At 37.5% G+C, this 19,105-nt stretch overlaps 1 protein-coding gene across 11 annotated transcripts in view; it reads right to left on the reverse strand.

Moving 5' to 3' along the window:
- Nucleotides 1-19,105, reverse strand: part of CCDC66 (coiled-coil domain containing 66) — a 70,223-nt gene that overhangs the window by 25,081 nt on the left and 26,037 nt on the right. For 8 of the 11 annotated variants that reach the window (XM_054482031.2, XM_054482030.2, XM_054482032.2 and 5 more), the window contains 3 exons: nt 10,730-10,861; nt 10,091-10,341; nt 9,804-9,888 (listed from right to left, as the gene is read on the reverse strand). In XM_054482031.2, coding sequence (XP_054338006.1) covers nt 9,804-9,888; nt 10,091-10,341; nt 10,730-10,861 — 468 coding nt within the window. The remainder of the gene's footprint in view (nt 1-9,803; nt 9,889-10,090; nt 10,342-10,729; nt 10,862-19,105) is intronic. The other 3 variants (XM_054482043.2, XM_054482040.2, XM_054482039.2) reach the window with 1 other exon arrangement.

The following is a 19,105-nucleotide window of genomic DNA, read 5'->3' on the forward strand; positions in this document are numbered from 1 at the left end:
ATCAATGAGACTGAAAATTAACAAGGATGTTCAGGACTTGAACTCAGCTCTGGACCAAGCAGACCTAATAGACATCTACAGAACTCTCCACCCCAAATCGACAGAATATACATTCTTCTGAGGACTTAATCACACTTATTCTAAAATTGACCACAGAATTGGAAGTAAAACACTCCTCAGCAAATGCAAAAAAAACCAGAAATCAAAACATAGTCTCTCAGACCACAGTGCAATCAAATTAGACCTCAGGATTAAGAAACTCACTCAAAACCGCTGAACTACGTGGAAAATGACCAACCTGCTCCTGAATGACTACTGGGTAAATAACGAAATTAAGACAGAAATAAAGATGTTATTTGAAACCAATGAGAACAAAGAAACAACGTACCAAAATCTCTGGGACACATTTAAAGCAGTGTTTACAGGGAAATTTATAGCACTAAATGCCCACAGGAGAAAGCAGGAAAGATCTAAAATCGACACCCTAACATCACAACTAAAAGAACTAGAGAAACAAGAGCAAACAAATTCAAAAGCTACCAGAAGACAAGAAATAACTAAGATTAGAGCAGAACTGTAGGAGATAGAGACACGAAACCCTTCAAAAAAAATCAATGAATCCAGGAGCTGGCTTTTTGAAAAGATCAACAAAATAGACAGACCACTAGCCAGACTAATAAGAAGAAAAGAGAGAAGAATCAAATAGACGCAATAAAAAATGATAAAGGGGGCTGGGTGCCGTGGCTCACGCCTGTAATCCCAGTACTTTGGGAGGCCAAGGTGGGTGGATCACGAGGTTGGGAGATTGAGACCATCTTGGCTAACACGGTGAAACCCCGTCTCTACTAAAAAATACAAAAAATTGGCTAGGCACGATGGCGGGTGCCTGTAGTCCCAGCTACTCGGGAGGCTGAGGCAGGAGAATGGCGTGAACCTGGGCGGCAGAGCTTGCAGTGAGCCGAGATCACGCCACTGCACTCCAGCCTGGGTGACAGAGCAACATTCCGTCTGAAAAAAAAAAAAATGATAAAAGGGATATCACCACTGATCCCACAGAAATACAAACTACCATCAGAGAATACTATAAACACCTCTACACAAATAAACGAGAAAATCTAGAAGAAATAGATAAATTCCTGGACACATACACCCTCCCAAGTCTAAACCAGGAAGAAGACGAATCCCTGAATAGACCAATAACCAGGTCTGAAATTGAGGCAATAATTAATAGCCTACCAACCAAAAAAAGCCCAGGACCAGACGGATTCACAGCAGAATTCTACCAGAGGTACAAAGAGGAGATGGCACCATTCCTTCTGAAACTATTCCAATTAATAGAAATAGAGGGAATCTCCCCTAATTCATTTTATGAGACCAACATCATCCTGATACCAAAACCCGGCAGAGACACAACAACAACAAAAAAAGAGAATTTCAGGCCAATATCCCTGATGAACACATTGATGCAAAAACCCTCAACAAAATACTGTCAAACCAAATCCAGCAGCACATCAAAAAGCTTATCCACCACGATCAAGTTGGTTTCATATCTGCGATGCAAGGCTGGTTCATCATACGCAAATCAATAAACGTAATCTATTCACATAAACAGAACCAATGACAAAAACCACATGATTATCTCAATAGTTGCACAAAAGGCCTTCAACAAAATTCAACACCCCTTCATGCTAAAAACTCTCAATAAACTAGGTATTGATGGGATGTATCTCAAAATAATAAGAGCTACTTATGACAAACCCACAGCCAATATCATACTGAATAGACAAAAACTGGAAGCATTCCCTTTGAAAAATGGCACAAGACAAGGATGCCCTCTCTCTCCACTCCTATTCAACATAGTATTGGAAGTTCTGGCCAAGGCAGTCAGGCATGAGAAAGAAATAAAGGGTATTCAAATAGGAAAAGAGGAAGTCAAATTGTCTCTGTTTGTAGATGACATGACTGTATATTTAGAAAACCCCATCGTCTCAGCCCAAAATCTCCTCAAGCTGATAAGCAACTTCAGCAAAGTCTCAGGATACAAAATCAATGTGCAAAAATCACAAGCATTCCTATACACCAATAACAGACAAACAGAGAGCCAAATCATGAGCGAACTCCCATTCACAACTGCTACTAAGAGAATAAAATAACTAGGAATACAACTTACAAGGGACGTGAAGGACCTCCTCAAGAACTACAAACCACTGCTCAAGGAAATTAAAGAAGACACAAACAAATGGAAAAACACTCCATACTCATGGATAGGAAGAATTAATATTGTGAAAATGACCATACTGCCCAAAGTAATTTATAGATTCAATGCTATCCCCATCAAGCTACCATTGACTTTCTTCACAGAATTGGAAAAAACTACTTTAAATTTCTTATGGAATCAAAATAGAGCCCAAATAGCCAACACAATCCTAACCAAAAAGAACAAAGCTGGAGGCATCATGCTGTCTCACTTCAAACTATACTACAAGGTTACAATAACCAAAGCAGCATGGTACTGATACCAAAACAGATATATAGACGAATGGAACAGAACAGAGGCCTCAGAAATAACACCACACATCTACAACCATCTGATCTTTGACAAACCTGACACAAACAAGCAATGGGGAAAGGATTTCTTATTTCATAAATGGTGTTGGGAAAACTGGCTAGCCATATGCATAAAACTGAAACTGGACCCCTTCCTTACACCTTATACAAAAATTAACTCAAGATGGAATAAAGACTTAAACGTAAGACCTAAAACCATAAAAACCCTAGAAGAAAACCTAGGCAATATCATTCAGGACACAGGCATGGACAAAATGACTAAAACACCAAAAGCAAAGGCAACAAAAGCCAAAATTGACAAATGTGATCTAATTAAACTAAAGAGCTTCTGCACAGCAAAAGCTCACATCAGAGTGAACAGACAACCCACAGAATGGGAGAAAATTTTTGCAATTTATCCATCTGACAAAGGGCTAATATTCAAAATCTACAAAGAACCTAAACAAATTTACAAGAAAAAAACAACCCTATCAAAAAGTAGGCAAAGGACTATGAGCAGACACTCCTCAAAAGAAGACATTTATGCAGCCAACAAACATATGGAGAAAAGCTCTTCATCACTGGTCATTAGAGAAATGCAAATCAAAACCACAATGAGATACCATCTCATGCCAGTTAGAATGGCGATCATTAAAAAGTCAGGAAACAACAGATGCTGGAGAGGATGTGGAGAAATAGGAACGCTTTTACACTGTTGGTGGGAGTGTAAATTAGTTCAACCATTGTGGAAGACAGTGTGGCAATTCCTCAAGGATCTAGAACCAGAACTACCATTCGACCCAGCAATCCCATTACTAGGTATATACTAGGTATAATGATTATAAATCATTCTACTATAAAGATAAATGCAGCCGGGCGCGGTGGCTCACGCCTGTAATCCCAGCACTTTGGGAGGCTGAGGTGGGCGGATCATGAGGTCAGGAGATTGAGACCATCCTGGCCAACATGGTGAAACCCTGTCTCTACTAAAAATACAAAAATTAGCCAGGCATGGTGGCGGGCGCCTATAATCCCAGCTACTTGGGAGGGTGGGGCAGGAGAATCACTTGAACCCGGGAGGCAGAGGTCGCAGTGAGCTGAGATTGCACCACTGCACTCCAGCCTGGCGACAGAGCAAGACTCTGTCTCAAAATAAATAAATAAATAAAAAATAAAGTTAAGTGCACATGTATGTTTATTGCAGCACTACAGCAAAGACTTGGAACCAACCCAAATGCCCATCAATGATAGACTCGATAAAGAAAATGTGGCACATGTACAACATGGAATACTATGCAGCCATAAAAAAGGATGAGTTCATGTCCTTTGCAGGGACATGGATGAAGCTGGAAACCATAATTCTCAGCAAACTAACACAAGAACAGAAAACCAAATGCTGCACGTTCTCACTCATAAGTGGGAGTTGAACCATGAGAACACATGGACACAGAACATCTCATCCAACAGTTAAGGGAATACACATTCTTTTCATTAGCACAAGGATTATTCTCCAGGACAGATCATATGTTAGGACACAAAACAAATCTCAACAAACTTTAAAAAACTGACTTCATATCAAGTATCTTCTCAAACCACAATGGAACAAAACCAGTAATCAATAATGAGAGGAACACTGACAACTGTACAAATAAATAGAAATTAAACCACATGCTTCTGAACAAGCATCCAGTCAAGGAAAAAATAAAAAAAAATTCTTGAAAAAAAAATGAAAATTTAAACACAACATACCAAAACCTATGGGATACAGCAAAAGCAGTGCTAAGAGGGAAATTTTAGCAATAAGTGCCTATATCAAAAAAGTGGAAACATTTCAAAAAGCAATCTAATGATGTACCTAAAAGGAACTAGAAAAGAACAAACCCCAAATTAGTAGAATGAAAGAAATAACAAACACTAGAGCAGAATTAAACAAAATAGAGACAAAAAACACAATACAAAGGATCAAAGAAACAAAGATTTTTTTAAAGATAAACAAAACCAATAAGCTACTTGATAGACTAACCAAGAACCAAAGAGAGAAGACCCAAATAAAATCAGGAATAAAAAAGGAGAAATTACAACTGATACCACAGAAATACAAGAGATCATCAGAGGCTATTATGAACAACTACACACAAACAAACTAGAAAACCTAGAAGAAATGGATAAATTCCTGGACACACACAAGCTATCAAGATTGAATTAGGAAGAAATAGAAAACCTGAACAGACCAATAATGAGTAATGAGACCGAATCGGTAATAAAAAAGTCTCCCAACAAAGGAAAGTCCAGGACCAGACAACTTCACTAATGAATTCTACCAAACTATCAAAGAACTAACCAATTCTTCTCAAACTATTCCAAAAAAATCAATGAGGAGGGAATTTTCCCTAACTCATTCTGTGAGGCCAGCATTACCCTGATACCAAAGCCAGAGATGGACACAACAAAAAAGAACAAAGAAAATTACAGGCCACTATCTTTGATGAACATAGATCCAAAATTCTCAACAAAATACTGGCAAACTCAATCCAACAGCACATGAGAAAACTAATACCCAATAATTAAGTGGGATTTATCCCAGGGATGCAGGCAGAATTCAACATACACAAATCGATAAATGTGATACATCACATCAACAGAATGAAAGACAAAAGCAATATGATCATCTCAATAGACAAGAAAAAACATTTCACAAAATTCAACATCACTAAATAATAAAAACTCTCAACAAACTAGGCACAGAAGGTATATACCTTAAAATAATAAAGACTATATATGACAAACCCACAGCTAATGTCATACTTAATGGGGAAAAGCTGAAAGCCTTTCCCCTAAGAGCTAAAACAAAACAAGGATGCCCACTTTCACCATTCTTATTCAACACAGCAACAGAAGTCCTAGCCAGAGCAACCAGGCAAGATAAATAAAAGGCACCTAAATTAGAAAATAAATAAAATAAAATAAAAAGTCCCCTATGCAAAAATTACCCAGGCATGGTGGCGCACACCTGTAATTCCAGCTACTTGGATGGCTGAGGCATGGGAATTGCTTGAACCCAGAAGGTGGAGGTTGTAGTGAGCCAACATTGTGCCACTGAAGTCCAGCCTAGGTGACAGAGCTGTCTCAAAACAAACAAACAAACAAACCAAAACAAACTAAAATCAAAATGTCCCCTTTGCTGATGTTATCATCTTATATCTTAAAAACCCTAGACTGCACTGGCACAGTGGCTCATGCCTGAAATCCCAGCACTTTGGGAGGCCAAGGCGGGTGGATCACCTGAGGTTAGGAGTTCGAGACCAGCCTGGCCAACATTGCGAAACCCCATCTCTACTAAAAAAATACAAAAATTACAAGGTGCGGTGGCACACGCCTGCAGTCCCAGCTACTTGGAAGGCTGAGGCAGGAGAATCGCTTGAACCTGTGAGGCGGAGGTTGCAGTGGGCTGAGATCGCGCCACTGCACTCTAGCCTAGGCAAAGAGGGAGGCTCTGTCTCAAAAAAAAAAAAAAAACAAACCCCAAAACAAAATCTAGACTCCACAAAAATACTCACATCTGATCAATAAATTCAGTAAAGTTGCAGAATACAAAATCAACATACAAAAATCAGTAGCATTTCTATATACTAGCTGAGAAATAAATAAAGAAGACAATCCCACCTACAATAGCTGCAAAACAATAAAATATCTAGGAATAAATTTAACCAAGGGGGTTACACATTTCTACACAAAAAACTACAAAACAGATGAAAGAAACTAAAGAGGATACAAACAAATGACAAGACATCCCATGTTCATGTATCAGAAGAATTATGCCCAAGGCAATCTACAAATTCAATGCTATCTTTATCAAAATACCACCTTCATTTTTCACAGAAGTAGAAACAATTCTAAAATTTCTATGAAACCAAAAAAGAGCCATAATAACCAAATCAAGGTGGATCAAAAGAACAAAGCTGAAGGCATCACACTACCTGACTTCAAAATACATTACAAGACTATAGGAACCACAACAGCATGGTATTGGTATAAAAACAGACATATAGATCAATGGAACAGAAAAGAGAATCCAGAAATAAATCCATGTATTTACAGCCAACTGATTTTCAACAAAAGTGTCAAGAACATAGTTGGGGAAAGCACACACTCTTCAATAAATAATGCTGGGAAAATTGGATATCTATATGCAGAGGAATGAAACCAGAGCCCCATCTCTCACCATATTCAAAAAACAATTCAAGGGCTGGTGTGGTGGCTCATGCCTGTAATCCTAGCACTTTGGGAGGGCAAGGCAGGTGGATCATTTAAGGTCAGGAGTTCAAGACCAGCCTGGCCAACATGGTGAAACCCCATTTGTACTAAAAAAAAAAAAAAAAAAAATTAGCCAGGTGTAGTGGCATGCACCCATAATCCCAGCTACTCAGGAGGCTGAGCGGGGAGAATCGCTTGAACCCGGGAGGTGGAGGCTGCAGTGAGCTGATCATGTCACTGCATTCCAGGGTGACAGTGTGAGACTCCACTTCAAAAAAAAAAAAAAAAAAATTCAAGATGGATTAAATAGTTAAATGTATGACCCAAAAATGTAAACCTACTAGAAGAAAACATACAGAAAACACTTCAAGACACTTGTATAGAGTTTATGGTCGAGACCTCAAAAACACAGGGACCAAAAACAGACAAACAGGGCTACATTGAATTAAAAATCTTCTGCACGGGAAAGGAAACAATAACCAGAGTGAAACAGACAGTCTGTCCCCCAGTTTGAATATTCAGTAGTTTGAATATTCAATAGCTTGCATATTCAGTAGTTTGAATATCTGCAAACTATTCATCCAACAAGGGGCTACTATCCAGAATACATAAGAAACTCAAACTAAACACACACACACACCAAAATCCAAATAATTCCATTAAAAAGTGGGCAAAGAACATTAATAAACATTTTTCTAAAGAAGACATATAAATGGCAAACAGGTATATGAAAAAATGCTCAACATTACTAATCACAGAAATGCAAATCAAACCCATAATGAGATATCATATCGCCTCAGTTAGAATGGCTATTACTAAAAAGACAAAAATGCTGGGCCCGGTGGCTCATGCCTGTAATCCCAGCACTCTGGGAGGCTGAGGTTGGAGGACTGTTTGAAGCAAGGAGCTCGAAACCAGTCTGGTCAATATAGTGAGACTGTGTCTCTATAAAATAAAAAAATTAACATTAGCCTGACATGGTGGCGCATGCTTGTAGTATCAGCTACTGGGAGGCTCGGGCAGCAGGACTGCTTGAGCCCAGGGGTATGAGGCTACAGTGAGCCATGATCATGCCACTGCATACCAGACTGGGCAGCAGAGCAAGACCCTGTCTCAAAAACAAGCAAACAAACAAACCAAAAGACAAAAACTAACAGACGCTGCCAAGGAAGTGGAGAAAAGGGAATCCTTATACATTGTTAGTGGGAATGTAAATAAATACAGCCACTATGGAAAACAGTACGGAGACGTCTCAAAAAACTAAAAATGGAACTACCATATGATCCAGCATTCCCAGTACTGGATATTTATCAAAAGAACATGAAATCTGTATATCAAAAGGAAACCTGCACTCTTGTGCTAATTGTAGCACTATTTACAATCTAAGTGTCCATCAATGAACAAATAGATAAAGAAAATGTGGTATATACACAATGGGATACTATTTGGCCATAAAGAAATAATAGAATCTTGTCATTTACAGCAACACAGATGGGACTGGAGGTCCTTATGTTAAGTGAAATAAGCCAGGTATATAAAGATAAACATCACATGTTCCCACTCATATGTGGGAGCTAAAAAAGTAGGTCTCAAGGAGCTAAAGAATGGAATGATAGGTATCAAAGGCTGGGAAGGGTGTGTGTGCGGGTGTTAGTGATCAAGAGAGGTAGGTTAATGGGTACAAACATATGGTTAGATGAAAGGAATAAGTTCTAATGTTTGATAGCAATAGTAAGGTGACTATGGTCAGCAACAGTGTATTATATATTTCAAATTGGCTAGTAAACTTGAAATGTTCCCAACACAGAAATGATAAATACTCAAGGTGATAGATACCAGAATACTCTGGCTGAATCATTACATTCTACATATATAACAAAATATCATATGTATCCTATAAATATATAAAACATTATATATCACTTTTTAAAATCCATGAAGCATTTGTTTGGTGACTGTAGAAATAAGTTTTATCAGCATATTGAAAGTATTATTTATATAAGTGAAGTGGAAATGTCAAATTTCCAATGCACTTCTCCCATCTCCCATTTGTACTGTCAAGTTCTACATGCCTTTTCTTCAACCCTAGGAGGGCTACTGGAGGAAATGATATTAAAAAAACTGAAGAAATAATCTCAGTTCTTAGCATAGTGCCTGGTAAGTAGCAGATGCTCTGCAAATGTCTGCTCACTAAGTGTAACATTAATGATGCCAAATTCATGTATCAAAGGATTTGAAGAATTATGCAGATATTAAAGTCCCTTTAGCATTAGGCTAAAACCAGGACAGGAAGTTTTAATTTTAATTTTAGCCTCCTTTCTTATATTATGAATTTCTTTTTTTTTTTTGAGATGGAGTCTCACTCTGTCGCCCAAGCTGGAGTGCAGTAGCACAGTCTCAGCTCACTGCAAGCTCCGCCTCCCAGGTTCATGCCATTCTCCCGCCTCAGCCTCCCGAGTAGCTGGGACTACAGGCGCCTGCCACCACGCCCGGCTAATTTTTTGTATTTTTAGTAGAGACGGGGTTTCACCATTCACAGGATGGTTTTGATCTCCTGACCTCGTGATCTGCCCACTTAGCTTCCCAAAGTGCTGGGATTATAGGTGTGAGCCACTGTGCTTAGCCACTATGCATTAGATTTCTTAGTCATAATTCTAGTTCAATCCCTATTCAAAGAATGAATTCTCATCTTAAACAGAACTCAGGAGAAATAAATTGATTAAAAAAAAAAAAAACAGTACTAACCTAAGACAATACAAATTCACATATACAACTTAATATATTAAAGACCTTCTCTACTGGAAGGCAGGTGGCTGTAGTATGTTATAAGCATAATTCTAATATTACAATGCCAGTTGTGGTAGGGAATGGATTCGTGACACAACTGGACAGGACCTATGCTGTAAAGTTTACATCAGAATTTAAATTTCCATTTACTTAGGTATATGTTCACCATGACTGTTACTTATTAAGATAAAGAACAATGTTTAACAATGCAATACCTGATGCTCTAATTGTTTTTGTCGTCGTCTGTCTCGTTCCTCAATCTGAGCTGGGTCCAAGAGAGCAGTCATAGAACGGAGAAAGCTGGCAAGATACATACATTAGCTATTCAAAACCTCAAAAAGGTAGATTCAACAAGCTAAATCATTTTTGTTTGGGATAAATCTACTAATTATTTCTATTTCAAAGACAAATACCAAACCTGAAACCAATTAGACATAACAACAGTCTTACTAAAGCACGCAGACTTTCTTAAAAATCAATAAATACATAAGCATGAACTTACTTTGTTTTCTTACTGTTTGCCATAACCACATCCTTAATAGGTTTTGCTATATGCTCCTCCTCTGAAGGTTCAACCTGGCTTCCAGTTGTAGGTGTACAAACACTGCTGACATCAGCCAGCTCCTGAGTGTCAGGAGAGACACAGAAGTACTCAGGTTGTTTGTGTGTTGACCGAGAGGACAGCTGAGATTGAGAACCAGGATAACTCTTTAATGAATCAAAGTGCATTGCCCATCTGTCATGTTCCTCACCCTAATGATGACAAATAAGAATTGGCTAAGAATTTTTCCAATTATTCTCATATATAATTCTAAATGACAACCAAAGATGATTTCTAAAAGTCACCTTAGAGCAGAATAAGCATCATAAAAATTAACAAGACTGTACTGTTTAGAGTCTTTATACATATAGATAACTAGCTTCGAAAATTTGAGAAATTCAAAGAATTAGAAAATTTCTAAAAAGTTGTAAGAAGCTATGCAACATCACATAATGCATTCAATGAAACAGGTTCACATGGGCAAATGTGGAATAAATGGAATATTCTGGTCTTGTCAAGTTTCAGAATACTTCTAGTTTTAATTGATTAAAGACTTTGATTTTATTTTTTCTTTTATAGCCATAAAACCTCATAAGTTACCTTTGAATATATAATTTTTTCCTCTATTTTTCTTTGACGGTCATCTTCTATTTGCTTATTCAACTCTTCAATCCATTTTCTCTGCAGTTCTTGTTTCACAGCACTGAAAGCGTGCTCCAGCAGTACTGTTTCCTAAACAACAGTCATAAAAGCCATCTAAAGTTCAGTTCTCTTTTTCTAATCACTTAATATGTACAAATCTTGCCAAAGTAACATACAGATTTAATCCAGTGAGGCACTGACTGTAAGAGGAGCAATAACTTCAAACGAATTTGAATTCAAAGAATTAAGCAGATATATTCTGATACTCAGAATCATATTTTAAATGTACTAGAGCAGAGAGATATAATAAGATATCTAAGTGTAAGGGAAGGGAATTTTCTAATGAAAAACAGAAAATTCTTTCTCCAAAACAATTAAAAGACTTCCAAAATTCAGCTGGATGCAGCAGCTCATGACTATAATCCCAGCATGTTGGGAGGCTGACATGGGCAGATCACTTGAGCCCAGGAGTTCAAGGCCAGCCTGGCCGACATGGCAAAATCTCATCTCTACTAAAAAAAAAAAAAAAAAAAAAAAAAATTAGCCAGGTGTGGTGGTGCATGTCTGTAATCCCAGCTACTTGAGAGGCTAAGACACAAATCACTTGAACCCGGGAGGTGGAGGTTGTAGTGAGCTGAAATCATGCCACTGCACTCCAGCATGGGCAACAGAGTGAGACCCTGTCTCAAAAAAATTGTTTTTCAAAATTCTTTCTCTTTTAGAGGCTGAAAGAGTTATTAACAATTTAAAACAGATGAATATTGTTTTACATTTGGCTTTGGAATACAACAAATATTGTCTTTGGACCAAGAACAAGGAGAATATAGAAAGATGTGTGAGAGCAAGAGACTTTCCCTATTGAATCATGTCTCTCTCTAGGAGAACCTCTGTCTTCTAGGTTTCTGCTACTGCAGCTCCATCACAGCCTATGATGTTTCAATAACAAAAATATACTGTGTCCAGAACAAGTCTTTGAATCTTAAGGAAAAAGTAAAAAATGAAAACAGTAGCATAAAAGTTTGCTGCCACTTTAATTGATGAGTTTAGGATACTCTTTTAAAAAAGGAAAAAAATATATTCTACTCAAATTGTTCTGAAATGCAACAGGCAAATAACAAAACATTTCATTACATGAAATAACTACAAGACATAATTAAGAAAAATGGTTTGACAGAATCCTACAATGATGATATACCTCACAATGTTACTTTCTTCCCTTGTTTTTACCAGAAAAGGTCACAAAGCTCATAGTTTACAACTCACTGCTTTGATCAGAAGAAATATTTATACAAAAAGTAAAGATCCTTCTATCTCAGGTCCTCCTACAGTCTGAACAGATTAAAAAGCATCCAACTTATTTAAGTCTAAAACAATCACTTCAAAAGGAACATTGTCTTTAGGTAAAAGATTTAACAATTTTTATACCTCAAGAAATGTTTTAGAGGTCAAAATGGAAAAACAAAAACGAGCATTGTCCAACCTGTGGCCCAAGACAGCTTTGAACGTGGCCCAACACAAATTTGTAAACTTCCTTAAAACATTATGAAACTGTTTTGCAATTTTTTTTTAAGTTTATCAGCTATCACAGTGTTAGTTTATTTCCTCTGTTGCCCAAGACCGTTTTTCTTCTTGCAGTGTGACCCAGGGAAGCTAAGAGTGGATACTCCCAAATTGCAAATGGACCCTTTGAACTCCCTAAAGAAAATTTTCAACAAGGTAACTCAATAGTCTTAGAATGCTGTATATTTGTTTAAGTTTGATGTAACCAGATCTGATTCCATATTTTAGTGTAGTGGCACTGCAAATTATTCAGGGATTAGATAAAAGTGAAAATTACCCTTAAAAATTCCTTGAACACTCAAAATGTTTTATATATATTTATAACCCTAAGATAACTGAACAATCAGATCTCTCAGTTTAGTCTTTAATTTCTTACTCAAGGATGTCTTACAAAGCTACTACCACTTAACTGCATTTCATTTCTGTCGTAGACTGGGAAAGCCTTTAAATTATTCTTACATTCTTTTTCACAAGTCTCTCCCAATGTGCATTCAGTTAGAAGAATGAAAAACATGGGAGTGGGAGATGGGGAGAGGTAGTAGGTAGAACTGCATTCCTTTTGGTTTACTGCATGCATTTAGTTGAAGGTGAGTAAGGCATATTTGTGTATAACACCAGACACACTGTAACAAGTGTTTTGACCTTCTTCTAGCATTCTCTCTCACTAAATCCTCCATACAGTTAAAGAAAGAAGCCTCTTTTCCCAGGCTAACTGACTTTTTCACTGTATCTCCCTATTATTGACCTGAGACTTCCCCTACATAAAAACTGGTTTCCTAAACGTGTTTTGAGCCTATTCTCTTTTTTTTGTTTTTTTTTTAGGCAGGGTCTCACTGTCACCCAGGCTGGAGTGCACAATCACGGCTCACTGCTGCCTCAACCTCCCAGGCTCAAGTGATCCTCCTGCCTCAGATTCCCATCTGGGACTACAGATGCACGCCACCACACCTGGCTATTTTTATTTTTTTGTAGAGACAGGATTTTATCATGTTGTTGCCCAGGCTGGCCTTGAACTCCTGGACTCAAGAAATCTACCCGCCTTGATCTCCCAAAAAGCCACTGCACATGGCCTATTCTCACATGGCAGCCTTGTGTAAAAACTCAAAGGAAACCCATTACAACCTTCCCCTAAAATAGTTCCTGATGTTACAGAGTCCTAATGTAATTCTTTTAGTCTTCAAATTATTCTGTTAGGAAATCTTAGTCTCACTCCTGATTCAAATGCTGTACAAATGGCAGCTGGTAAGTCAGAACTGAAAATAAAGGGCTTTTCAAATGGTCCACTACAGATGCCTGTTTCCATTTCATGTAATTCTCCCCTTAAAGCAGTCTTATAAAAATGCAGCTTTGGGAAAGAACACTCAGTGTTGACTTTGCCATGGGCCAGAACAGCCCTTCTTGCCAGTTCATGATTCCCCAGTTAAGATGACAACATCCACCTGCCTACCTTGTCTACTGGCCATGCAGAAAAAGGTATTCATTTGGGTGGTAGGGACGTCGCGACACTGGATTACAAAGACCATTACCTTACAGGAGGAACAGCAGCAAAACACAGAGCTGAAATCACTTTTTAAAAAACAAAATTACTTTGAACTTAAAAATTATTTAAAATCCCTCTGGAACCAGAAGGCCCATAGAGGTTTAACAAATGGCTAAAAATCCGTTTCTCATGTATTTGCCATATATCCTCTTTGGAGCCATGTCTATTAAAATTCTGCCAGTTAAAAAAATTGGGTTGTCTAATTAGTGAATGTTTAGTTTTTAAAAATATGTGCTGGATGTAAGTCCTTTTATCAAGGATTAATTTGCAAACATTTTCTCCCTCTATTTTATAATCTTAACTTTAACCTTCCAAGAACAGAACTTTTGATTAGGTCATTCATCAATTTTTTAACAGATCATCCTTTCAATGTTGTGCTAATGACATTGGTACATTAATTCTTGTGTCTAGCCACCTTTATTAAATTTACCTATTATTTTTATAAATATGATGACTATCATTGATTTGTGAATGTTAAACCTAGCTTGCTTTCATTCATTGAATAGACCCAACTCATCATGATTTATTATTCTTTCTTGTATTTATTTTTCTTTCTTTTATTTCCTGTCGGGTTTTGGTATTTAAAAATGTTAGTTTTGCATATCAGGTTTACTACCCTCATAAACAACCTAAAAGGTTTTCACTTCTACCTTAATTGTTGGGAAGAATTCACCAGTAAACACATTTGGTTCTGGAGTTTATTTTGTTGGGTTTTTAGTAATGAGCTCAATTTCATTAATAAAGATAGTACCATTCTGATTTACTGCTTCTTGTGTCAATTTTAGTAATCTATGTTTTTCTAATAATTTGCTCATTTTTAAGCCCAAATTCTCTAACTTATTGGTGAAGTTATTCAGAAAATCCCCTTCTCTTTCTAATGTCATATTCTCTGGTAATATCTCCTTTTTAATTCATCTCAATTTTATGAGGGGTTTATCAATTTAAATAACTTTTCAAACAATTAACTTTTGGCTTTGTTAATTCTATTGTACGTATTTCCAGTTTTACTAATATCCACTCTGACCTACCTTGGACTTAAATTTTGCTGTTCTTTCTCTAACCTCTTGAGATGAATACTTTAGGTCACTATTCCTTGATTTTCAGTCTTTCAAGAGATGCATTTAAGGTGAAAAATTTCCCTCTCAGCACAGGAAACCTACATTTTGATATGTAATATTTTCATTATCACTCAGTTAAAAATATTTTCTAATGTGAATTTCTCTTTCAGTCAGAAGTATACTGCCTAATTATCAAACATTTGGGAATTTTCTAGTTACTATTTGTTACTGATATCTAGCTTAATTCCATTATACAGTCTGATTCTGTGTCCCCACCAAAACTCATGTTGAATTGCAATCCCCAGTGTTGGAGGTAGGGCCTGGTGGGAGGTGACTGGATCACAGGGATGGTTTCTCATGGTTTAACATCACCCCACTTGGTGCTATCATTGCGATAATTTCTCATGAGATCTTTTTATTTTTTAGGTTGATGCAAAAGTAAATTGCGGTTTTTGCCATTGAAAGTAATGGGTAAAACTGCAATTACTTTTTAAAAAAATTATTTCTATAGGTTTTGGGGGAACAGGTGGTATCTGGTTACATGAGTAAGTTCTTTAGTGGTGATCTGTGAGATTCTGGTGTACGCATCACCTGAGCAGTACAGACTGAATCCAATTTGTAGTCTTTTATCCCTCAGCCCCCTCCCCACCTTTCTCCACAAGTCCTCAAAGTCCACTGTATCATTCTTATGCCTTTGCATCCTCATCATAGCTTAGCTCCCACTTATGAGTGAGAACATAAGATGTTTGGCTTTCCATTCCTGAGTTACTTCACTTAAAATAATACTCTCCAACTCCATCCAGGTTGCTGCAAATGCTATTCATTCATTCCTTTTTATGGCTGAGTAGGATTCCATCATATATCCATATCTATATCTATCTCACAGTTTCTTTATCCACTCATTGATTGATGGGCATTTGGGCTGGTTCCGTATTTTTCGAATTGTGAATTATGCTGCTATAAATGTGTGTGCAAGTATCTTTTCCGTATAATGACTTCTTTTCCCCTGGGTAGTTACCCAGTAGTGAGATTGCTGAATCAAAGGGTAGTTCTACTTTTGGTTCTTTTTCAATTTTTATTTTACTTTTATTTTTTGAGACGGAGTCTCTGTCACACAGGCCGGAGCACAGTGGTGCGATCTCGGCTCACTGCAACCTCTGCCTCCTGGATTCAACCAATTCTCCTGCCTCAGCCTCCTGAGTAGCTGGGATTACAGGCGCCTGCCACCACGCCTGGCTAATTTTTGTATTTTTAGGAAATGGGGTTTCACCATATTAGCCAGGCTGGTCTCGAACTCCTGAGCTCAGGAGATCCGCCTGCCTTGGCCTCCCAAAGTGCTGGGATTACAGGCATGAGCCACCACGCCCAGCCTAACTTTTAGTTCTTTAAGGAATCTCCACGTTGTTTTTCATAGTAAGATCTGGTCATTTAAAAGTGTGTAGCCCTCCCTGCTACCTCTCTCTTGGTCCTGTTTCTGCCATGTTAGACGCCTGCTTCCATTTTGCCTTCCACCATGACTGAAAGTTCCCTGAGGCCTCCCCAGAAGCAGAAGCCACTATGCTTTCTGTATAGTCTGCAAAACTGTAAGCTTATTAAACCTCTTTATAAATTACCCAGTCCCCAGAGATTTCTTTACAGTAATGAGAGAACAAACTAATAAAATCCACTATAACATTCTATGTAATGTGAACCTGTGAAATTTGTTCAGACTTTTATAGCCTACTAAATTATTAATTCTCACTTTTTACTTTGAATATTTCATCTACAGATTCTTTGGGGTTTCTATATACGTGACAAATAACTACACTTTCATTTTTTCCTCTCCAATTCTTAGGACTTGAAATTTATTTTCCTTGTTATATTGCCTAGAACCACCAATACAAATAGTAATAATATATTGGCATCTTATCTCTTTTTAGAGACAGGGTCTTGCTCTGTGGCCCAAGCATAATCATAGCTCACTGCAGCCTCTAACTCCTGGGCTAAAGTAATTCCGTCACCTCAGCCTCCAGAATAGCTAGGACTACAGGCACATCCCACCATGCTCGGCTAATTTTTTAGTTTTTTTTGTGTTGTGGAGGCAGGGTCTCACTATGTTGCCCATGCTGGTCTCAAACTCTTGGCTCAAGGCAGCTGCTCTTCTGCCCTGGCCTCCCAAAGTGCTGAGCTTACAGGCGTGAGCCACTGTATCCAGCCCATAATTTTAAATAATGTATAATTTTATTGTAAGTGTGTCTCTTTTAAGCATCAAGTCTTTGGAGTTTTCATACCTCTGCTTTTTAACCAACGATTTTTGACTTTTCAGAGTTGATTCTTGTTATCTTGCTATTACTATTTATCTTGATATTTACTGTACAAACTATGTTGGCAGATACTCTTTATAATTATACTAATGGTTACTTTAGTTTTCTTTTTTTTTTTTTTTTTGGGAAAGAGTCTTGCTCTGTCCCCAGGCCAGAATGCAGTGGCACGATCTCGGCTCACTGCAACCTTTGCCTTCCGGGTTCAAGCGATTCCCCTGCCTCAGCCTCCTGAGTAGCTGGGATTACAGGTGCGCGCCACCATACCTGGCTAATTTTTTTTGTATTTTTTAGTAGAGATGGGGTTTCACCATGTTGGCCAGGATGGTCTCGATTTCCTGACCTCGTGATCCACCCGCCTCAGCCTCCCAAAGTGCTGGGATTACAGGCGTGAGCCACCATGCCTGGCTGGTTACTTTAGATTTGTACATTCTTTAACTTTTATCTGATTTTCACATTCATAATAAACTCTGCCTTTATGGAGAGATCACACAACAGCTAAACACTTTGCACAATATTCTAACAAAACAAATGCATAAAGAATTAGAAGGTTCTCCTTGTTTCCTTCCACTGTCCTTCACCAGAGTGAGACAATACCAACATTCTGCTTTTTGTGTGTGTTTGTGTGTTTATGTATGTGCTAGTCTTTTAAAGCCTTTCTTTAAATATAGATATGGTTATAGTATATGCATTATTCTGTAACTTACTCTTTTCATTTCACAATGTCTTAGAGACTTTTGTGTCAGCTACTCATTACTTTCTAACCACAAAATTCTTGTAAATTGTTTTAATTTTGACACATTTTTCTGATCCAGAAATGGTCTTTAAGAACTTTTGTATTAAAAGAAATATTTGGGAGAAATATTTTATGTAATCATTCAGGTCTGAGTATGTCTATGTTCTCTTTATACATGAACATCTTGTCTAGGCATTAAATATTTTAGCTCTATCTATTAAGCCTTTATAAATATTGCTATACTATATACAGAAGAGAAAACTAAGGTTACTTTGATTTTTGTTGTCATTTTCTCATATTTAAATGCTTGAAGAAGTATATCCTTATTCTTAATATTTGTAAACTTATTATGATATACCTTCAAATTGGCCTCTTTTCATTCATTCAGCCTAATTTTCTTCTGAATCTAGAAAGTTTTTTCTATGAAACTTAATATATTATTACTTCTGTTTTCTTCTTTAGGAAAGCCTATGATTCAAGATTGTATTTTTATAAGCTATTTATAATATCTTTGATGCCAGATTTTTCATTTCTCTTGAAACTTCTTCCTATATTCTGGGAGTGTTCCCATAGCAATTTCTTCTTTTTCCTCACTGTAATTTAATATTATACCAAGTCTTTTTTCTTTCCTATGAGTGTATGTATTATTGTTTTCTTCCACTCATCTTATGTTGGGCCTATTCCTGTACAAAGATTTCCTGGACCACTTCAATTCCTTAAGATATGAGTAGATAAAAACTGAGTGAATATTTTCTTAAAAAACTCTTAACTATGCCATACAAGGGGCTCCTCCTAAACATGTATGACATGATACAGATGTCTTTTGCGCTATCCTTTATGTTTTTTTGCATTTCACAAATACATATAATATTTTTAAAAGTAAGAAAGTTGGCCAGGCACAGTACCTCAAGCCTGTAATTCCAGCCCTTTGGGAGGCAAAGGCAGATGGACTGCTTGAACCCAGGAGTTTGAGACCAGCCTGAGCAACCCTGTCTCTACAGAATACGAAAAATTAGCCAGTCATGGTGGCATGTGCCTGTAGTCCCAGCTACTTGTAAGGCTGAGATGGGAGGACTGCTTGAGCCCAGGAAGGTCAAGGCTGCAGTTAGCCGTGATTGTGCCAGTGCACACTAGCCTGGG

The sequence above is a fragment of the Pongo pygmaeus genome, chromosome 2 (genome assembly GCF_028885625.2).
Source record: "Pongo pygmaeus isolate AG05252 chromosome 2, NHGRI_mPonPyg2-v2.0_pri, whole genome shotgun sequence".
Taxonomy (NCBI): Eukaryota; Metazoa; Chordata; class Mammalia; order Primates; family Hominidae; genus Pongo; species Pongo pygmaeus.